At 47.4% G+C, this 20,625-nt stretch overlaps 1 protein-coding gene across 2 annotated transcripts; it reads left to right on the plus strand.

The window, feature by feature from the left end:
* Positions 1 to 352: 352 nt before the first annotated feature.
* Larp6 (La ribonucleoprotein 6, translational regulator) lies at positions 353 to 20,332 on the plus strand. Of its 2 annotated transcripts, none has more exons than XM_048424024.3 (3): positions 353 to 923; positions 13,192 to 13,390; positions 18,779 to 20,332. In XM_048424024.3, exons 1-3 carry the CDS (start codon positions 724 to 726, stop codon positions 19,844 to 19,846), a joined length of 1,467 nt encoding a protein of 488 aa, XP_048279981.1. In that variant the 5' UTR covers positions 353 to 723; the 3' UTR covers positions 19,847 to 20,332. The 2 variants fall into 2 exon arrangements, with proteins under 2 accessions (XP_048279981.1, XP_048279980.1); XM_048424023.3 differs by having other exon boundaries at positions 354 to 923; positions 13,189 to 13,390.
* The last annotated feature ends 293 nt before the right edge of the window (positions 20,333 to 20,625 follow it).

Below are 20,625 nucleotides of genomic sequence, written 5' to 3' on the forward strand. Positions count from 1 at the left end.
GCCCTGATGTAGCTAATGTGATCAATTATGCCGAAGGCCTTAGATGAAGAGCTTTGTGGATACCATGGATGAGATGGAATTCATCTTAAGGCTGAGTAAATGGTCCCTTTGTTCACCAACAGTACCTCGATACAACAGTGGTTTTGAAAGTTAGGATGCTCTAGCATCTTTGAAGACTCCTTAAAATGCAGATCCTGATTTATGCGGTTTGCTCCGGGCCTGACAATTTGCTGTCAGATCAGCTGCCAGGTGTGTCTGGTGCTGTTAGGGGACAGGACGCACCCTAGCCTTAAGGCGGCTATCTTAGAGGAACTAACGGTAGAGATTGTGTTTTCTCTCACCTTGGCGGATCTGTCAAGGGAGACAAGCCTGGGAACTGTTGACTTGTGCCTGTCTCCTCCAGTTCAGTCCAAAGCCAGAAACCAGCTGAGCGGTGTCTGTGAGCGCGGCAGGGGGGAGGGAGCTGTGGGGCTGGAGCGCCACCAGACAGGGACGCAGGGAGGGACTCGGTCTGGGATTTACCCCGGGACAGGCCTGTGGAGCTCGGGGAGTCGTCCCTGCGCGGCCGCTCAGGGCGGTGCCCGCGGTGCGGCGTGGGCCGGATCGCGACCCCAGTCCCTCCCCGGGGCCGAGTCGCAGCGGCGCGCGCACCGCCCACGCGCGATCGTCGCTACCGCGGCGGCCCGGCTGGCCCGGCCTCGCAGCGCGGGGACCCTGCCAGCCATGGCCCAGATCAGCGACCAGACTCTGCCCGGGCCCGAGACCACAGTGCAGATCCGTGTCGCCATCCAGGAGGCCGAGGACGTGGAGGATCTGGAGGAGGACGACGAAGGGACCTCGGTGCAGGCAGCGGGGGACCCAGCCCGGTACCTCAGTCCTGGCTGGGGCAGCGCCAGTGAGGAGGAGCCAAGCCGCGGGCACAGGTAGGCGAGGTGGCGCGGCCTGGCGGGGGTACATGGGGTTCCGGTGTGCGACAACTCACTAGGGCAGAGGGGTTGACTCAGCCCCGCCACGGAGGCTGCAGACTGAGTCAGAGCCCGCTTTTGGGGGGCAGTCTGTGCCCCAACCCTCAGCAGGTTTTGATTCATGATTGGCAAGGCTTCTTGGAATGGGGGCGGGGATCTGAGGGACCCGGACTTGCGGGGGCGGGGGGGTGCTTTGGGATTCAAAAAGGGATATCTGCTTGGGCCATCATCACCAGCTCTACTTCTGAAGGTGACGCCCCCTTCGGTGGATGCACCCCATCAGACACTTACTTGACCCAGCCTGGAGTTCCCCCTGAGGCTGGGCCTCCTTTTGATGTCAGTGGTCCTAAAGAGCCTTCATCACCATCATCATCACCTGCTCTGCTTGTCAGTCCAGTGGCTTCTCTCTGTGTGGGCGCAGGCCAGGCACAGCTGATACATTCTAATGGGGGCGTCCGGCAGGGGTGATTTCCTGATGGAGAGAGTTGACATGGCTGAGAGCCTTGCTGCTTCACCTCCCTAGGAGCCTGGGGGTTTCTGTTTCTGTCTGCCTGCTTGCCTGCCTTGTGGGCCTGAGGCTGGCTCTCTCTCTGCTCACTGAAGTTGGTGTGGCACCCATCTGACCTTGCCTCTGGGCCCTGAGCTTTCTCCTCAGCCAGACACCCACCGCTAATGGTTAGGCCCTTCACAGCCATGTTTTCTTATTGCGATTAAAGAGATAACCCGCTTGGAGCTGAGGAGAAAAGAGACACGGCAATGACACTAGCTAATGCTGGAGAATGCCAAGAGGCCTTTGGTAAGAGTCCTCCTTTGAGATGCTGAGCAGCTGTGAAGACTTTGCAGAAGTACCCTCTCTATCACTGAGAGGAGGCTCAATTGCAGCATGGGCGCATACTGGGGCCTCCTCCAGGGGGCTGCCCCATCCCCAATTAAAAGAGACAGGACCCTGGTTAAAAGGGTCTGGAACCCAGAATTTCAGGCCCAATCCGCAGAGGCAGTTGTCATAGGAGAAAAGGCCAGGCTCACAGTAGAGCAAGAATGATGACATAATTAATGTCCTGGCATCATTGTACAAAAAGCTCTCTCTATGCCCAGCATAAAAGTGACGAGCATATAAAGACAGCCACCGAGCCAGATAACCTCGGAGGTCAGGCAAAATACCTTACGGCTTTGCTTGCCTGTGACTACGGCAAAAAGCGGCTCCCTCCTAACTAGCCAAGGTTAAGGTCACCCTTATTTCTTGGTCCTAGAAAGATTCTCCATGGAGTCCTAGGAAAAACTGATGCTTGGGGCCTCATCCCTCACGGGTCACTCCAGGGCCTCCCTTCCACTTTGAAGGATCATGGAGCCTTCCTCCTGCAGCGCGTTATATTGTCTGCTGACAGAGAGCTGGCGTCTGAAATCCCCGTGACTCTTCAGACTAGTGAACTGACATGGCCTGAAGAGCAGACACCTAGGGCGTGGGGCCAGAATAATGTTGTTCTCTGTTTGGGCCCAGCATGGCGAGGCAGCAGCTACTCCACTGGTAGAGGCTCCCAGTGAAGAGGGAGCCCCAGTTCCTAAATCTGCTGAAGATTAACACCCTCCTACCTCATCCCCTCAGCCCATGGCTGTCTTCTGTCTTATTCCATGCTCCTGGGGCACTGTCCCCTTGAGTATGGTGGTGAGAGGGGTGGGCGGGGCATTTTATGCTCGCGTGCTTCTGCCCGCCCACTTCTCCGTTTCCTATTGGCCCTCTTGTCAGTCATGCATGCAAATGTCCCCCTCTTCCCCACAGTCCTTGTACCCCTCCCTGAGTGAGCTAGGTTGGTCCCCCTCTGTGTTGCTTTGGTACTCGGTGCGTTTCAGGTCTAACACCTTTTACAGCCCTAAATCCACAGTTACACCTCCCTCGAAGGTCTCTGAGCTCTGTGCCTGTAGTTTCGGGCGCAGCACCAGAATGAACCAGCACCTAGGAAATATGTGTGCGATGAGTACACTCACTTCATAGTGTGAAAAGCCACAGGTCCCCCCTCTGTGAGACACTGAGACCCTTGGTTGGAGGCAGGGGCTTTGTCTCAGCCCTTTGCACATCCGTAGTACCTATCCTGTTCCTAGACAAGGAATAAACGCACCGTTGCTGTTGTTATTTTTTGTATCTGTTGGATGCATAGGACATGCACGGTTTCTCCGGAACCATGTGAAATTATGTTGGACCTTGAGTCACACCTGAAGTACTTCATCTTGCAACTCTTAACAGGGTTGTTCCCTAGGAAGCTGTTAATACTACCATTACCAACTTGGAAAATGAGCAGGAATTCCCTAACGTAACCCAGATCGGCTTAACAGTCAAGTTCCACGTTCAGCGTCCCACAGTCGTTTTCCTCAGCTGTCTCAAAGCAGCAGCCAGTCAGTTTAGGCGGAGTTTGCCTAGTGTGTTGTTTCTAAAGAATCTTTTAGTAGAGAGTAGAGCTTCCCAAAAATGATGAACCTGTAAAGACAGAGGCTGAGCCTGACCGTGGGAGGTGGGGAATGCAGGTGCCCATGCAGACCAGAAGAGGGCATCACTCCCCAAATGCGGCAATGTTCTCAACAATTTAGCAACAATAAAAGATGTTTAGCCAATGTTTCTAGCCGTGCTCGCCCATGTTGTGACTTCCTTGCAGCCCTGGTTCCCAGCATAGTGTACATATCCTTCCGCGTACATGCTGCCACACTTGCAAATGCCAGCAAATTCTACCCCAAACTCCTCAACTCAGATTCAAGACTATGGAATGGTAGTGATTGTGGTGTTTTTGCTGTGCGTACAGAGTGTTCTGCTCTCACAGAAACATGATGGTTTAATTATGGAAAACACAGACCTTCTATATTTTCCTAGTTAGTTATTCTTTGGTTACAACAAATTTATTTCTGATTATTTAATTTTAAGACTTCGTTTTTAAAATCTTGTTTTTAATTGTATGTGTAGGAGTGTGGATGAACGCAAGTTCCCACAGAGACCAGAGGACGGTGCCTGGTCCCCTGGTACTGGAAATGCGGGTGATTGTGAGCTGCCCAAAATGGGTGCTGGGACTCAAACTCAGGTTCTCTGGAAGAGCAGCAAACACTCTTAACCTGTAAGCTATCTCTCCAACTCCTGATTTTAAAAATTGCCTTCTGGGTTGCTGATTTGAGCTTCACGGAAATACTTTTAAATGAGTTTTGGCTTGGCACTGATGCAGAGCTTCCAGTTAATTCTGAAATGCTCTAGACACTTTTCTACCACTTTGCATTACATATTTATGCAAAGCAGTGTCGTCAGCATTGACAATGAAAAATATTAATTGAAATGATAATCGTCTCTGAAAAGTGTGCACAGTGCCTTTCATCCTGCAGTACCAAATACAAGCCCAGGCTCCATCCTTGTGTAACAGCAAGCATGTGCATGCCAGCATTGTACCAACTTGTTTTGTCTTTAATAAAATGATAAAATTAGGGAGTTGGAGAAATGGCACAGTGGTTAAGAGTGCCGGCTGCTCTTTCAGAGGACTGGGGTTTGATTCCCAGCACCTATATGACATCTTACAACCGTCTGTGACACCAGGTCTGAGGATCCTCTGGATTCATTGGGCACTTCATGAAAGTAGTTCATAGACACACATGCAGGCAAATGCTCATCCACATAAATACCATTTAAAAAGTATTACCAATGAACTGTTTCAAAATAAATGTCTTTATTACTTATCACCAATGGGTGTTTAATTTACGTACCTGTATATCTGAGGTCATATAAAAAATTTTGGAGTAAAAGGGATTTCTAGGGGAAAACTTGAAGAAGCCCTGCTCTGGAACATTCTTAACCTTTTTCTTTCTAATGTTTTACTACTTTAACATAAGACCAGACACTTTTTCAAATGTCTCATTTTAGGTCAGTTTGCATCGTTTCATTAACTTAGTCCTTTGTGCCATAGGCTTCCTACAGAGGCAGCAGTTAGGGGCTAATGGCTTAGTTGAATCTGGACTAACATTTTGGCAAGAGTATTCCATAGACTGTTCCTTGACACTGTTGCATCACCTCAGGAGACGTCGTCTCACCACTAGTGACGCTAAATTTGACTATTTGGTCAAAGGCGTCTTCATCACACAGATCAGTCTTTGTGATCCTCCTGCCCTTCATTTATTAATGTGATATGCCATTTTTTTATTTGAATATGCTGGACCATCCTTGCACTCCAAGATTAAGTCCTGCTTGATTATGATGGCTGATACTTTCATTTATTTTCATTTAAAAATTTAAACTTTATATTAATTGTGTGAAAACGGGCATGCGGGTTCCCCAGATGCCAAAGGAGAACATCAGCTACCCTTAGATCTGGAGTTACAGGTGGTTGTGAACTGCTTGATGCATGCTAAGAACTGAATGCTGGTCCTCTGCGAGAGAAGTAATGTGTGAACTGCTGGGCTCTCTCTGCAAATGCAGTCATTTTGTTTTTGTTTATTGTTTTAGTTTAAAGTGGCAGAGTCTCAACATGTTGCTCAGGCTGATGAATTCTTAGGGTCAGTGGTCTGTTCTCTTGCCTGAGCCTCCCAAGCAACTGGGACTACAGGTCCACTCTCTGACCACTGGACAGCAATCCTTTTAATATGTTGTTGAAGACTGCCTGCGCCTGTGCTCTTCAGGAGCATTGGACTATAACTTCTTTTCTTGTAGCACCTCTGTCTGGCTTTAATAGTGAAATAATATTTGTGAAACAAATTCGGGAGTATTTCGTCCAATCAACATTTTGGGATGAGTTTGAGAAGAACTGGTATTCATTCTTTCCTAAATGTTGATGAAAATCATCAGAAAAGCAATCAAATTACAATTTTTTTTTTTTGCATGGGAGATACTTGTTTTTAATGTAAAATTTTGTTCCATTGTTTTATGTTTTGTCGGTGCATCACATACATGCAGTGCCTATAGATGCCAGAAGAGGGCATCAGATACAGGGGTCTGGAGTTAACAGGTCTTCTGTGAGATGTCAAGTTGGTGATGGGAACCAAACCTGAGCCCTTTGGAAGGGCACTCAGTGCTCTTAACCACGCAGCCACCTTTCCAACCCCTCTGCTTTGGAAAAGAGCTCTCCCTTATCTTCTGGATTGACTAAGGGTTCCTCCCAGTGAGGCCAGAAGAAATAGTTCATGAGCTCATCTTAATTTCTGTGTCAGTGTTAACTGTCTTACTGGATGCTTTAAATGAAGGCCTTGTCTCAAACGTGAGCTTCCCCTCATGCTTATTCATGGGTTTTTACCTGTTTTCTGCCGTCATAACTAGTGACAGTCATTATTTTGGATGCTTAGACTGTCTATCACGTAACTGGAGGTGACCCTTCAACCCACACACCCTCTAGGGACACGTCCTCTTGGTTTCGGGCAGAACCTCCCCTTTGGGAACTCCATATTCCAGGCTTAATTTGTACTTTTCCTATGCCAGTCATGGAAATTAGCCATTCCCACAGGAATCCATGACTTTCTGAAACATGAGTGAGAAAGCATTTAGAAACCAAGGCCTAAAATAAAAAGTGCTTGTTTCTATCAGGGCATCGTCACCTTCAGGGTCCTTCCAGGCACAGGACTGCATTTAAAAGTACATCTGTATAATAATTCAGTTTTAACATTACAAGATTTTGCCCTGTTTTCACACTGAGAAGTTTGACTCCCTATGTTGTCTGTAAGAATATCTGAGAACTGGTGGGCCAGCCACGCAGCACACACCATCTTCACCAGTAGCATCTAAAGCAGGAGGGTTCCTTTGATACCTTTCCCAAAGCTGAGCGCATATCCAGATGTTTTTCACATAACTCAGTGAAGAGCCATTATCTTAAAAAAGAAAAGAAGAAAGAAAGAAAGAAAGAAAGAAAGAGGGGAAAAAGATTTATTTTAGTGTGTGTGTGTGTGTGTGTGTGTGTGTGTGTGTGTGTGTATGTGTGAGTGAGAGAGAGAGAGAGAGAGAGAGAGAGAGAGAGAGAGAGAGAGAGAGAGACTTATGTGTGATTAGGTTCTGTCTGTGACAGAAGAGGGCACTGGGTTCCCTGAAGCAGAAGTTAATAGACAAACTGTGAGCTACCCTATATGGGTGCTGGGAACCAAACCAGGCCTCTACAAGAGCACCAAGTGTTCTTAATCACTGAGCCATCTCCTCAATCCCAACTATTACGGTTTGTTCTTGTCTTTTTGCACTGCTGAAGACTGAACCCAGGGCCTTTGAGTAAGCTCTTTCCTCAGCCCAGAACCCTCTGATGTCTGTATATTTTTAATCATGTTGACTTCGCTCTCTTGAACTAACTCTAATTCATCTCTTTTGTAGAGGTGAACCAACACCAACGCTGCACGGGAGGTTCTGAACTCCAGGGTTTTATATGTGGTGTTTCTTCCTCCTTCATGTTCATTGCCGTCTTTGTCATTGTTTTCACTTTCTTCATCTTTGCGGCCCAAACACTCTAATAGATCATTTACACTTTAAATGCACAAGCTCTCCCTCGGCTGGCCATCCTAGTGAGGATCTCGTGGCTCCATGGGCATCCGGGTGTTTTCCTTTCTCAGAACATCTTTTGGTCAACCACTGAGTCAACACATCCACATTAGGTTGAGATTTTATGAGAAAAACAGCTTTGGAGATTTTACTTATTTTTTTCCCAAATCCCTTATAAAAAGAGATAAATATTACAAGACTGCTCTTTGGAGGTCAATCATCTATTTTGATTCAATTTCTACCCTCTGTGTCAATTTCAAGCCAAATTACAGCCACAGTGAAAGACTGTTCTCAATTTACAATGTTTTATGTGAACAGCAGAATTTAAGTATAAAACTTTAAGTCTTTTTTTTTTTTTTGAGATGTGCATAACCCAGACTGGCCGGAAATTTCTAGGTACCTCGGGATAATTAAGCTCCTAATCCTTTTCGTGAGCTCGAGCTGCAGGCATGCGTCTCCATACCTACTTATGAGGTGCTGGGATCAAACTCAGGACTCCCTCTACGCTTGGGAAACACCTACCAGCCGTGCTTCATCTGCACCCTCAAGCCTTCTTCAAGAAGAATTAGTATATATTTACTAGGAATTAAACTTCCTTTCTAGAACGGTCTCTGAGAGCCAGGTATGGTGGTGCACGCCTTTCATTTCAACACCTAGGAAGCAGAGACAGGTAGATAGATCTCTATGAGATCAAAGCCAGACTGGTCTAGAAATGGAGTTCTAGGCCAGTCAAGGCTACATAGCGATCCTGTCTCTAAACAAAACAAAGCAAAACAAAACAAAAAAAAAAAAAACAGACAAGAACAACAAAGGTCTCTGTAGATATGAAAACCATAACAAAACCTATTTACTTTATATTACAGATACTTTTAGAACTTCCTACTGTGAGCAAGTCTCTTAAATGGTACTAAAATAAGAGAAGCCGATATGACGTCTACCTTTCAACTTAGGGTTCAGGGTGCTAATAAGATATGCACAAGAGGAGTGATTATCCAAATATAGACAAGCATTAGAGACGGTGATTTCCTTCCTAGAAAGTCACTTTGGAGATGCATGGGTAAGAGGGGGACAAGCCATTCAAGGAGTCAGGAGTAGCGTGTGCAAAGGTAGGAAGTGAGAAAGCTTTGGATCACTGCTTGCTCAGCCCAAAAGCCATTGAAGGAGGCCAGTGGAGATGAAGCTTCCGCAAGGAAGACAGTTCCATTCCAAGTGCATCTGAATGCAGAGTTAGGCGCTGTAGGTTTTGTTTGGTGGGCCATGGGATCCGTGTTGCAACGGGTAGGGTAGTACAGCTGCGCCTTCTCACAGCTTCTTTACAATATGAAATGTGGCGTTGTGTGGAGGAGGCTGGAACCCGAAATACAGCGCGGGAGGTGGGAGGAGGTGGGAGGTAGAACCGGGAAAGGCTCTGCTTGGGAAATGTATGCAAATATGAGAATCAAAAGAAACGCAATGTCTGAAGGGTAATTTAATTTACATTTTACCTCTAGACCTGTTTTCCAACCTCTGTCTAGCAGCAAAGAGAGTCAGGCAACACGGCAGGTACTGCCAAGCAGGAGCAAAGAAGTGAGGTCATTTCTTAAGGAATTGGCTGTATTGCTTGAGTTCCAGGGAGGCAAAGGGGGAGCTGGGAGCTGCAGGGGAAAACCTCTCTGCCCAGATGGGTGATTCTCAGCATGTTTGCTCTCAATTGGAGCCTGCCCCCATCAAGTGTTTAGAGCCAACTAGGAAGAGAGCCAACAAGGGTACAGAGCTGCAGGGGGAGCCATGTAACCCACTAAGCAAGGTACTAGGTCCTCCTCCTTCCAATTGAATAGCAAGGAGCTAGCTTCCCTCCTGATGAGGAGGCAAGGGATCCTGATTTCTTCCAAGGGAAAAGAATGGTTTTCAGTGGAGAAACCTGACCAGCACCCTGCAAAGCCCTGTTGCTAACTGTGTCCTGATGTGACGTGTGGAGGGTGGAAGTTTACCTCTATGGTCCTCATCCCTAGGTCCCATGTCTTAAAATACCATGGTGGAGGCATCGGAGAAACCGCAATGGCAAGACAATCCACAACATACCTAACTAGTACATTTCAACACTATCAAGGTCATCAAAGACAAGGACATCTGGAGAAATTAAGAGCCAAGAGGAGCTTCGGGAGACGTACAGTACAGCATGTCCTGAGGATTCCTGGGTGGGAGCTGTCAGGGGGAAATGGTCAAAGTCTAGACTATATACTTTAGCTAATGATACTGCATAATTGTCCTTGTTAAGAAGTACACGGCAGTATTAGGAGACATTAATAATAAATAAGCCTTGTGTGAGGCCTATGGAACCCACTGTGCTATTTTAATAACTTTTCTGCAACTCTAAAACTATCCTAAAATAAGCTTATTGAAATTTTAGATGAAAAGTGAATTGTTTATTAGTCACTTGGAGCAAAACAAGAGCACGGAAAATAATTAGAAGAACAGGCGTCACAGAACACGGAGGTGGTGGCGTTTTAAAAGTCAATACCCTGAGAGGGAATTTAAGCTACTGTATCCACCAAATAAGAATAGTGTGCTCTTAAAAGGGAACAGTGTAGGGCTGGGGAGCTGGCTCAGTGGGCAATGCACTTGCTGTACAAGCGTGAGGACCAGAATTTGGATCCCCAGTACCCACATCAATGTGGAACAGGCATGGTGGCCCACCTATAAAGCCAGCACATACACACATGTCCATATGCATGTGAACATGCCCACACACACACACACACACACACACACACACACACACACACACACACACGGGCTCTTGCAAAGAAAAAAAAAAGCAGGAGGACGCAGTCTGAGGATCAACGACTGCCCTTCACTGCTAAGCAAAGACAGCTGGCTCACAGGGAAGGATAGTTCTGCAGATCAGTTCAGACGGCCACTTAACTATCAGGACACGTTCAGAAAATAAATATAGCCTGAGCTGGGCATGGCAGTGTATATCTGTAATCCTGCCACATGGAGGGTGGGGGCACCAAGATCTGGAGAATCCAAGGCTAACCTGAACAACACAGTACCATCAAGGCTACCCTGATCATCATTGTATGACCAAAACTGTCTCCAAAAAGATGGGTGTGTGACCCTGTGGTAGAGAACTTGCCCAGTATGCTCAAGACCCTGGGTTTGATCCCCGTCCAGCCCTTAAACAAATGTTATTCTAGCAAATAACTGCCTTGCAGGGAATGTGTTTACACAACCACGATTATAAAATAGATTGGCTTTCAACTTTCCTAGCCATCTCCAGACAGCACTTGGAGTATTATTTTGCAGCATAGAATGAGGTAATAAACTATGGAAAATAGAGTAGAAGTTCTTCCAATTAGATTTGGAAGGTTGGGAGTAGAAGGAGAGACCGCGAAAGGTGAGATGGTACAGCACACATCTATGTAAGGAGCAGTAATTGAGATAATACCAATGAAGTAAGAAACTGTCTTAAATGTACCTTCAAAGCAAACAGATTCAGGATATGGCTCCACTGTGGGAGTGCTTACCTAGCGTTCAAAAAGCCCTGGGCTTGATCCCCAGCACTGTGTAAACTGGGCATCATATTGCACACTTGTACTCCCAGCACATGGGAGGTGAGGCAAGAGGATCAGAAACTCAAGGTCATCCTTGGCTACATAGTGAGTTCGAGGCTGGCCTGAACTATGTGAAGCTATCTGCAAATCCCAAAACAGACAGACAAACAGAAGGCTAGTAAACAACCAACAGTAAAATAAAAATTTCAACGTTGGAAGAAGAGGCTATGGGATTTAAATGACCCCAAATTCTCATTTTATAATGGAATGGCTTCAGACACTACACCAGTGGAAAATGACTTAAAACACCCAGGGATTCTGAGCCCAACTGATAATGTCTACTAGCAAGGGCTAGGATGGGGTATATGACGATGGCCAATGGAGAATTTTGGCTGGACTCTGGTGCATTGGCAAACGACAGAACTGACTACAAATGGACCACAGAGGGAGGGGACGGACCAGTAAAGTTCTACTCCCAAACTGGAGCAACTGATGTCCAATCAAATGTAAACTCATAAACACAGCGAGGCAGAAGGAGGGCAGCGAGCAGAGAGTCTCTGTCTCTCAGGACCCAGGCGGGAGCCCTGGACTTTCCAAGGCCAGCTGTGTCTGCTTCCTCCCTGCACAGCGCTCATCTCCCACCTGACACGGACCTGGAAAGATGGGGCACAGCCAGGCCTCCCCTGTGCAATACCCCTCCAGAGACACCCATCTGCAGCATGTTTGCCTGGACTCCTGGGCTCCATCTCATTCTCTTGCACCTCACCACAGGACTTAACACCATCGCCCACCTACTCTGTACCCTCTCCCCACTGGACATAGATGACTCGGTGTTCCCCGATCTGTCCTCCCACTTCCCTGTCTCTTTTCTCCCCTCTCATTTCTAAATGTTCACTTCCTCCTAACATCTACCCTTGAGTGGACGCTGGCTCTCGTTTGAGCTGTACTCCCCCGTGGCTGTGACCACATGGCCATGAAGGAAGAGACTTTTTTTCCCAAACCATATAACAGATCAGTTTTGGTTTTTGTATGAAATATCTCTGGCACAGTGGGGCCTTGGGAAGCCCAGGGCTCCAGGACAGGCCCGACGATCCAAAAGCTCTGTTCTACTGTCTTCTGAAAACCACATCTGGTGGGAAGATGGGGAAGGAAGACAAAATCTATGTGTGCCATTTGGGAACAAGTATATTTTGCTGGCATCCGAGTGACGCAGACATCTCAGTAGATGGTGTGACTTCCCCCACCCCCCTTTTTTAGTTTACTTTTGTCCAGGTGTGTTTGTATGTATACACGTGCATATATGTGGAGGTCAGAGGTCGACATTGGCACCTTCCTCAGTTGCGCTCTCCCCTATTTTTTGAGTCAGAGACTCTCTTTGAACCTGGAGTCCACCAATTTGACTAGCCTTGCAGACCAACACCCCAGGGATCTTTCTGTTCCTGCTTCTCTAATATTGGGATTGCAATATTACCGTCTGTGCTGGGATCTGAACTCAGGACCTCACACTCATGTGACCAACACTTTACCAACTGAGCCCTCTCCTCAGCCCCATTATCCTTGTTAAAACAAACGCTTGCCCTTTTGGGTTCTTGAGGACAGAACCTTCTGAATATTTTATGGTCATGTGGCCAACCATCTCTACGGAAGACAATTCAGATATGGCCAATCTAACTTCCAAGAGTTGCTATGACAACCAGGTGCATGCTAGGTGGTATATAACCAACAGAGAAGTCCTAAATGAGGGGTCCAGTTCAAGTAGGATCAAATGTCCACTCAAGGATAGATGCTTAGCGAATACGTACATTTAGAAGTGGAGCAGAAGGAAGAGATGGAGCAGGGACGTACTCGTTATCATGATACTGGGGAAGATCTGCCAGGCTTCTCCCCAGCCGACTTGGTTTTCATTGTCACCCTCATCTCCACCTTCATCCTGCATAGCCATTTCTTTGTGTGTACCCATTTCCTTGTGTGTACCCATTTCCTTGTGTGTACCCATGCCCAAGTCCCTGGCTTTCATGAGGACCTCATCTGCATGGTACTGAGGATTATCTTACTCTACAATGGGGGCTACCCTACTCTACAATGGGCTCACCTTTATGCTAACATCCACAGTGCCTGACTCCGGATAAGGCCACCCTCTGGGCCCCTGGGGCCTGATGTCGATTTGGAGGGTAGCAATTCAACCCATAACTAACTCGCTGTCTCCCGCTGACCTCAGCAGTGCTGCAAGTGGAGGTGAGAATGAGCGCGAGGAGCCGGAGTGGAAGCCCCCGGATGAGGAGCTCATTAGGAAGCTGGTGGATCAGATTGAGTTCTACTTTTCGGATGAGAACCTGGAGAAGGACGCCTTCCTGCTCAAGCATGTGCGGAGGAACAAGCTGGGCTACGTGAGCGTCAAGCTGCTCACCTCCTTCAAAAAGGTGAGGCCGGCTTCTCAAAGGCTGCTCAGGGCGTTTCTGGGGTATGGACACCTTGTGGCGTTAAATATTGTTCTGTTGTTTTGTTTTGCGCTCCACCTCAACCCCAGCCATGGACCCTCCTGCCCAGCAAATTTCTAATTAAATATGATGCCTGAAAAAGAGAAAAATTATCAAGAGAAGGGATTTAACGGTGCTAAGGAGCTAACTTAGTCAATAAAGTGTTTACCATGTAAGCATGAAGGCCTGATCCCCAGAACCCACATAGAAAAGCCAAGCTTGGTTCCATGTCTGTAATTTCAGTGCTGGGGGAGGTAGAAAAAGATCTGTGGGACTAAGGGGGAAACCAACTTAGCCTACTCGGTGAGCCTGTATGCCAATGAGAGGCCCTGTCTTGAATATAGATAGATAGATAGATAGATAGATAGATAGATAGATAGATAGATAGATAGATAGATAGATAATAGCAAAGCGGATGGATCCTGAGAGGAATGACACCCAGGAGTGACATCTGATTCCCACATATATGCACACAGGCACACACACACACACACACACACACACACACACACACACACACACACATCAGGGTTATGAGAGCATTCTTAAGAATATACTTGCATGCTATGTAAAGAGTACTGAGTACCAGAACAAATCTCAGCTGGTGATTATTAAGAAATGCTAATACTTGTTCTCAGTAAAACTGTGGTCCTCTTGCGAGACAATGGATGCCCAGAGGGTGCTACGCCAGAACAGGGGTCCTGGAGTCCTCCAGAGATGTCTATCAGTCTAGAATTGCCTTGACACCCATTCAGGTTTTCCACTTGATGATCCAAGTCGGTATGGAATGGGAGAAAACACACAGAACTCAATGAGAAAGTCCTCCTCTGTGACTCCAGCATGCTCCACTCTGTGTGATACTGAAGGGAACTCTGTGTACCAGAGTGGTAGATGCCGAGGGTGCAGCCACGCAGGAGACTGTCTGTCCCTGCTGTGGACAGATGCAGAACTTGGACCCTAAACTCCCTGCTCTCAGAGGACTGACTAATCAGTTGGAATGATAACTCTTTATCTCCCTTGAGGGGAGTGTGTTTACTAGAATGGAGAAGTCCATGCAGCCTGTTGCTTAACAGCTTATGTAAGGAGGAGTGGGTCCACGTAAGAGCGGGTCCTGGCCAAGATGTCTGCACACTTTATGAGAGAGCACTGGGGAAGAGCTCCACACCTTGGCGCTCATCTCTGCCTGGTTCTCTGGGACACTCTGCCCTTTCCCTGGGCTCTTTTCTTTTATTCATTCACCAAACATATTCTTCTTTGTATTTGATAAGTGTTGTGCTAAGTGCAAGGGGTACAAAATGAATATGGCATTCAGTCTTTCCTTAAAACACTTACAGTCAAGCAAAAGATAAGAGATCCATGAAATGCAACAGGGTGATCCCAGACAAACTGATGGAAGACGTAAAGATATCTGGGGACTAGCTGATATCTCGTTGATATCATTGCTGATCAGAACAAAGAACCCTATCTACAGAATTGAGACATCTTCTTGGAGTGGTGGTGCTGGGATATGGTCTTGGAGGATGAATAGGAGCCGCAAGGTTCAGATGGGAAGGAATGCTTTGTACCCAGAGAGCAAGCTCTGACATGGAAAACATTTTCAGGGTTGGGGATCCCTAAATGGAGGTCAATGGGATCCTCTGCACACACACCCCCACTGCGTTCCCCAAGGGCTTCAAGAGCCACCTTGGTTTTCTCTCCTTTCCTAGCTATCACTTACAGATCCACTCGGGAGCCTTCTCTCTTTAAAACCAGATGTAAGGTGGACACCCCCAAATTCAGAATGGAGACTCTTCTTCTTCTAGACAGCTTCCTGCTAATCACCATGAGAAATGTCAGAGGAAGGCAATGAACAAGGGGAGATCACAAAGCCCTAGTTCCTTTTCTCATCGCTGTGACAGAATCCCTGACAAATGCAGCAAAAGGCTTTGGGTCACAGTTGAAGGTACACCCCATCAGGTCAAGGAAGGCCTGGCAGCAGGAGTGTGAGGCAGCTGGTCACATGGCACCCACAGTCAGGAGGCAGGGAGGGTCGGCTTGCTTTCTCTTTTTTGTTCAGTTGGGGATTCTGGCCCTGAGATGGCACTTCCCACATTTAGGGCTCATATCCCCCCTGCAGTTAAATCTTTACTGAAACATCCTCACAGACACATCCAGAGGTTTGTTTCTGTAGAAAGTCTCAGCCCAGTCAGGTTGACAATGATGGTCAATCATCACACAGAGTTTCTGACAGTCTTATAATGTGCTAGAGGTTGCACAGGTCAAACTTCTTCCTTAAAAGAAAACCAGTTTATGTGTGTACGTGTTAGTGTGTGTATGTGTATCATGTGTATGCAGTACCCTCAGAGTCCAGAAGAGGGCGTCAGGTCCTCTGCAACTGGAGTTATAGACTGTTGGCAGCCGTCATGTGGGTGCTGGGAGTTTAATTCAAGTCCTCTACAAGAGGAGCCAGTGCCCTTCACTGCTGAGCCATCTCTCCAGCTCCCTGGTTCCCTTTCTGGTGTGATATTGGAAACTATCATAAAGCATCAGAGACACAAACCTGAGATGCCCATAGAGTAACCAAGGTTTCCCAGGAGACCTGGCTCTTGCCTCTGTGTGTTTCTCAGCCATCTGCAGCTCTCTTCTCTGGTAGTACAAGGTTCTCCGTAGTTCTCACCGTTCTGGGTAAGGTAGCACATGCTTTCATACTATGACTTCAAGCTTAGGAGGCGTTTCTTTGCCTTTCCTGTGTGCTCCCTTCCCAGCTGTCTTCACAGACGGCTTCATCATGCCAGACCTTGGCTTTCCTACAATCTCAGAGTGACCTTCATCCATCTCAACCCTTTCTGGATTCCCAATTGAATGACTGTTCACTAGAAAGCCAACCAAAGGCCCAGGCCTGCTCTGTACCCTAGTGATCAGCTCAAGGACTCTATAGGTGACCTAGGTTTCTTCAGGCTGATAACAAGAGGCCAGAGGTCAGAGTGGACAGTACACAGGCTCCAGCAGTGTGTCAGTCAGGACTTGGGACTCTGTGGGTGTTCCCTGGACCTGCCCAAGTATCAAGCCTTTTCTGTGTCTTTTCTATTTGAGGCCTAGAGGCACAGGGAGTTCCTGGTTCCTCTGCAGATCAGCCTCCTGGGCCTGGCCTCAGAGGACTCCGGGTGATTTCCCCATCCAGGCTTAGGTTATCCACCCCACCCACATCCACCAGTTCTCTGGAATGACTCATCTCCCTGGCACACCCTTCACTGGAAGTGGGCCTCCACAAAATTGCTGTTTTATGAGGTAAATATAGCTTTTCATATACTGCAGCATCGATATGCAGTTTCCATCATGGGAGGGAAAGGGAGGAGTTCTTTCATCATTTTTCAAGAGGGCCAGGTCGATGCAATTCCACATGGCGTCTGTGCCTGCTACTCTTGGGGGAGATTACAGCAGAATGAGGAAGATCTTCGGGAAGCTTCTCTTTATCAACAATCCATTACAGCTTCGGAAAAATGTCAGACCCTCCAAATGCTTTCAAAATGCAAGAAGCATATTCAGTGGTGACTATTTCTAGTCCCAGCATTTTGGAGGCCTAGACTGGAGGGGTCGTGAGTCTGAGTCCAGCCTGAACTATAGAGTGAAGCTCTATCTCAAAGAAGCAGGAAAAAAATCTGGGCTGGGGATATAGTTCACAGAAGACTGCTCGCCTGACATTCTATATTCAGTCCCCAGTACTGCCCAAACTCATTAGTGATACATATTTGAAACAATGATAGCACATTGTTATTGAGTAAACTGCTATTTTAAATTTTGTGTACAAATATGTCTCTCTTGGTTTTTTTGCTATTCATTTAATGTGTGTGTGTGTGTGTGTGTGTATGTACATACACGCACACATGTGTAAGTGCAGATATGTAGTAGTTAATCTTAAGTATCATTCTTCAGAAGCCAACCACTTTATTTTTTGAGACAGAGTCCCTCCCTGCCTGGAACTGGCTGAGTGGTGGCTGGCTGGCAAGCCTGTCTCTGATTCCCCATTGCTGGCATTATGAGCATATGTCATCCTGCCTGGCTTTATTACGTGGGTTTGGTAGTCAAACTCGGGTCCTCATGCTTGCGTGACAAACACTTTACTAATGGAGCCATCTCCCAAGTCCTCTTTTATCTTTGTGACAGCTCTGTGAAGTAGCCATTTGTAATATCTCTAGTGCTCAGATGAGGAGGTTGGATCCTGAGAGGATGAGTCATTTTCTAAGTCTTCTTAGTGGACGAAGGCGAGGCTTGGGTCTACGTACACAGCAGCTTTGTTCTAGAGAACACAGAATCTGACCTGTGAACTTGGGAGAATGTCTTCTGCCTTGCAGTACTCGACGGCCCAGCACTGCTTCAAACCCACCTATCCTGATCTGAAGCTGAAGAAAGAAGAGCTGGGGCTGTAGATCCATGCATGATCCTAGGCTCAATCCCCAGTACTGTAGATAATAATAATAATAATAATAATAATAATAATCTGAATAGAGACCAGAGCCTCTGGGTTTAGTCACTATAGCAAAGACTTGAAAATAATCAAGGCTTCCCACCAACAAATGAATGGATAATAAAAGATCTGGTATATGTGTGTGTAGGTACACACACACACACACACACACACACACACACACATATATGAATACTACTTATCTCTAAAGAAAACAATGTAATCAACATTTGCAGGCAAAGGGATGGTTGTAGAATGTATAGAATTCAGTGACGTCACACAGTCTCAGAAAGGAAAGACGTCCTCGCTCATATGCAGAATCTAGCCAATAGAAAATGCATATATGTGAGCAAGGACGCCATGAGTGAAGTATAACACGTGAGAAGGGATCAGGAAAGGCTGCCTGTTAGGACGGTGATGGACCGGATGCAGGCGGTGGACATGAGTTATGAAAGAGGAGCTAAAGCTGCTGACTATTCAAGTTCTAACTCTTCTGTGGATTCTCCACTTTGGTGGCAGATATCTGCGTGAAACACATTTGATAGTAAAAGTATAAAATCCAGTGCGAAGTGCCATGACTTCAGAAAGCTATTCTAACCGCTCATTGAGGTACATAGACTTTGGGTTTGGTTAATTTCAGTGTATGATTTTTTTGCAATTTTTATAATAAAGATTATTAAACATTTTTAAGGAAAGAATCCACCAAAGATGTGGTTGGAGAACATTTTTCGTTTACTCATTCTCTGATTGGTATTTGAGTGTCTCCCACACCAGCTATGACTCTAGTCACCGGTGTTACGGAGGTGAGGAAGGAAGGGTGAGGGTGTAGCGCATACAAGTGTGGAAAGAAGAGGAGGTACCACTCAGATCTGCTTTGTGTTCTTTAGGTGAAACACCTCACGCGGGACTGGAGGACCACAGCACACGCCTTGAAGTATTCGGTCACCCTGGAGCTGAATGAGGACCACCGCAAGGTTAGGAGGACCACCCCTGTGCCGCTGTTCCCCAATGAGAACCTCCCCAGCAAGATGCTGCTGGTGTATGATCTACACCTGTCCCCCAAGCTATGGGCCCTGGCCACGCCCCAGAAGAACGGAAGGGTGCAGGAGAAGGTGATGGAGCATCTGCTCAAGCTCTTTGGGACTTTCGGAGTCATCACATCAGTGCGGATCCTCAAACCTGGCAGAGAGCTGCCTCCTGACATCCGGAGGATCAGCAGCCGGTACAGCCAGGTGGGGACCCAAGAGTGTGCCATTGTGGAGTTCGAGGAGGTGGAGGCCGCCATTAAAGCCCATGAATTCATGGTCAGTGAATCTCAGGGCAGGGACAACATGAAAGCTGTCTTGATCGGGATGAAACCGCCCAAAAAGAAACCCCTCAAAGATAAGAACCATGATGATGAGCCCACAGCTGGTACCCACCTAAGCCGGTCCCTGAACAAGAGAGTGGAGGAGCTGCAGTACATGGGGGATGAGTCTTCCGCCAACAGTTCCTCCGACCCTGAGAGCAATCCCACCTCTCCGATGGCTGGCCGGCGGCATATGGCCGCCAACAAGCTCAGCCCTTCTGGCCACCAGAATATCTTCCTGAGCCCAAATGCTTCCCCATGCTCAAGCCCTTGGAGCAGCCCCTTGGCCCAGCGCAAAGGTGTCTCCAGAAAATCCCCACTGGCTGAGGAAGGCAGACTAAACTTCAGCACCAGCCCCGAGATCTTCCGGAAATGCATGGATTATTCTTCGGACAGCAGCGTGACCCCCTCGGGCAGCCCCTGGGTTCGCAGACGGCGCCAAGCCGAGATGGGGACACAAGAGAAAAGTCCGGGGGCCAGTCCCCTGCTGTCTCGAAGGATGCAGACTGCAGATGGGTTACCTGTGGGGGTGCTGAGGTTGCCCCGAGGCCCTGACAACACTAGGGGCTTCCACGGCGGACATGAGAGAAGCCGAGCCTGTACATAACACCTTCTATTTTTAATACCGCCTCCGCTAAAAACAAACTTTGTTTTTGAGGTCCTCACAAATAGCTAGCATGACAGAGAATGGAATTCAGTCCCCTTAGAAAGTTTTTGTATCCATGTAGACCTTGTAATTTATATATTTGTAAGGTATACTAATTGTGATGTGTGCCCATGGTTTTAAGATCATCTTCTGGCTGGGGGTTCTTGCTCCCAGCATGGCCACTGTTTTGACAATGCCTGGCATGTGTGAGTTTGATGGCTCTGAAGGGTTGTGAGGACATGGGCTCTCTGGGAAAATGTAGCACTGAGTTTGTCTGCCAGGACTGGCTTTTTCCTGCAAAGACTGAGCTGTCTGTCCTTGGCGGACCATGCAGAGGCTCCTGAGACCTCAAAGGAGTTTTTGCTCAATGGCAAATCCTTCAGCCAATAGCATGGTGTCTTATAGGACTGTCTATTCCCTGTGAAGTGAATAAATAATTAAACACCCCCTGGGAGTCCCGTATCTGAGGCCACAGGACAAGGAAGCTAACAAGGACATATTTTCTCCATCTACCCTACAGTGTACCCCCGTGCAGGCCTGGACTCTCCTGGAAAATCCTGACAGCCTAGGAGTTCTGTCCTAACAATGAGTATCACAGAACAGGCAGCTTTAGTTTCTGCTGATGGCTACACAACATCCCAGACCACAGCACTGACATCACCTGAGAATTTAATAGAAACACACATTTCCAGGCCCCATCCCAGGCCAAATGATTGAGAAACTGCCAAAGGAGGAATCCT

This window comes from Myodes glareolus, chromosome 4 (assembly GCF_982192425.1).
Source record: "Myodes glareolus chromosome 4, mMyoGla1.1, whole genome shotgun sequence".
Taxonomy (NCBI): domain Eukaryota; kingdom Metazoa; phylum Chordata; class Mammalia; order Rodentia; family Cricetidae; genus Myodes; species Myodes glareolus.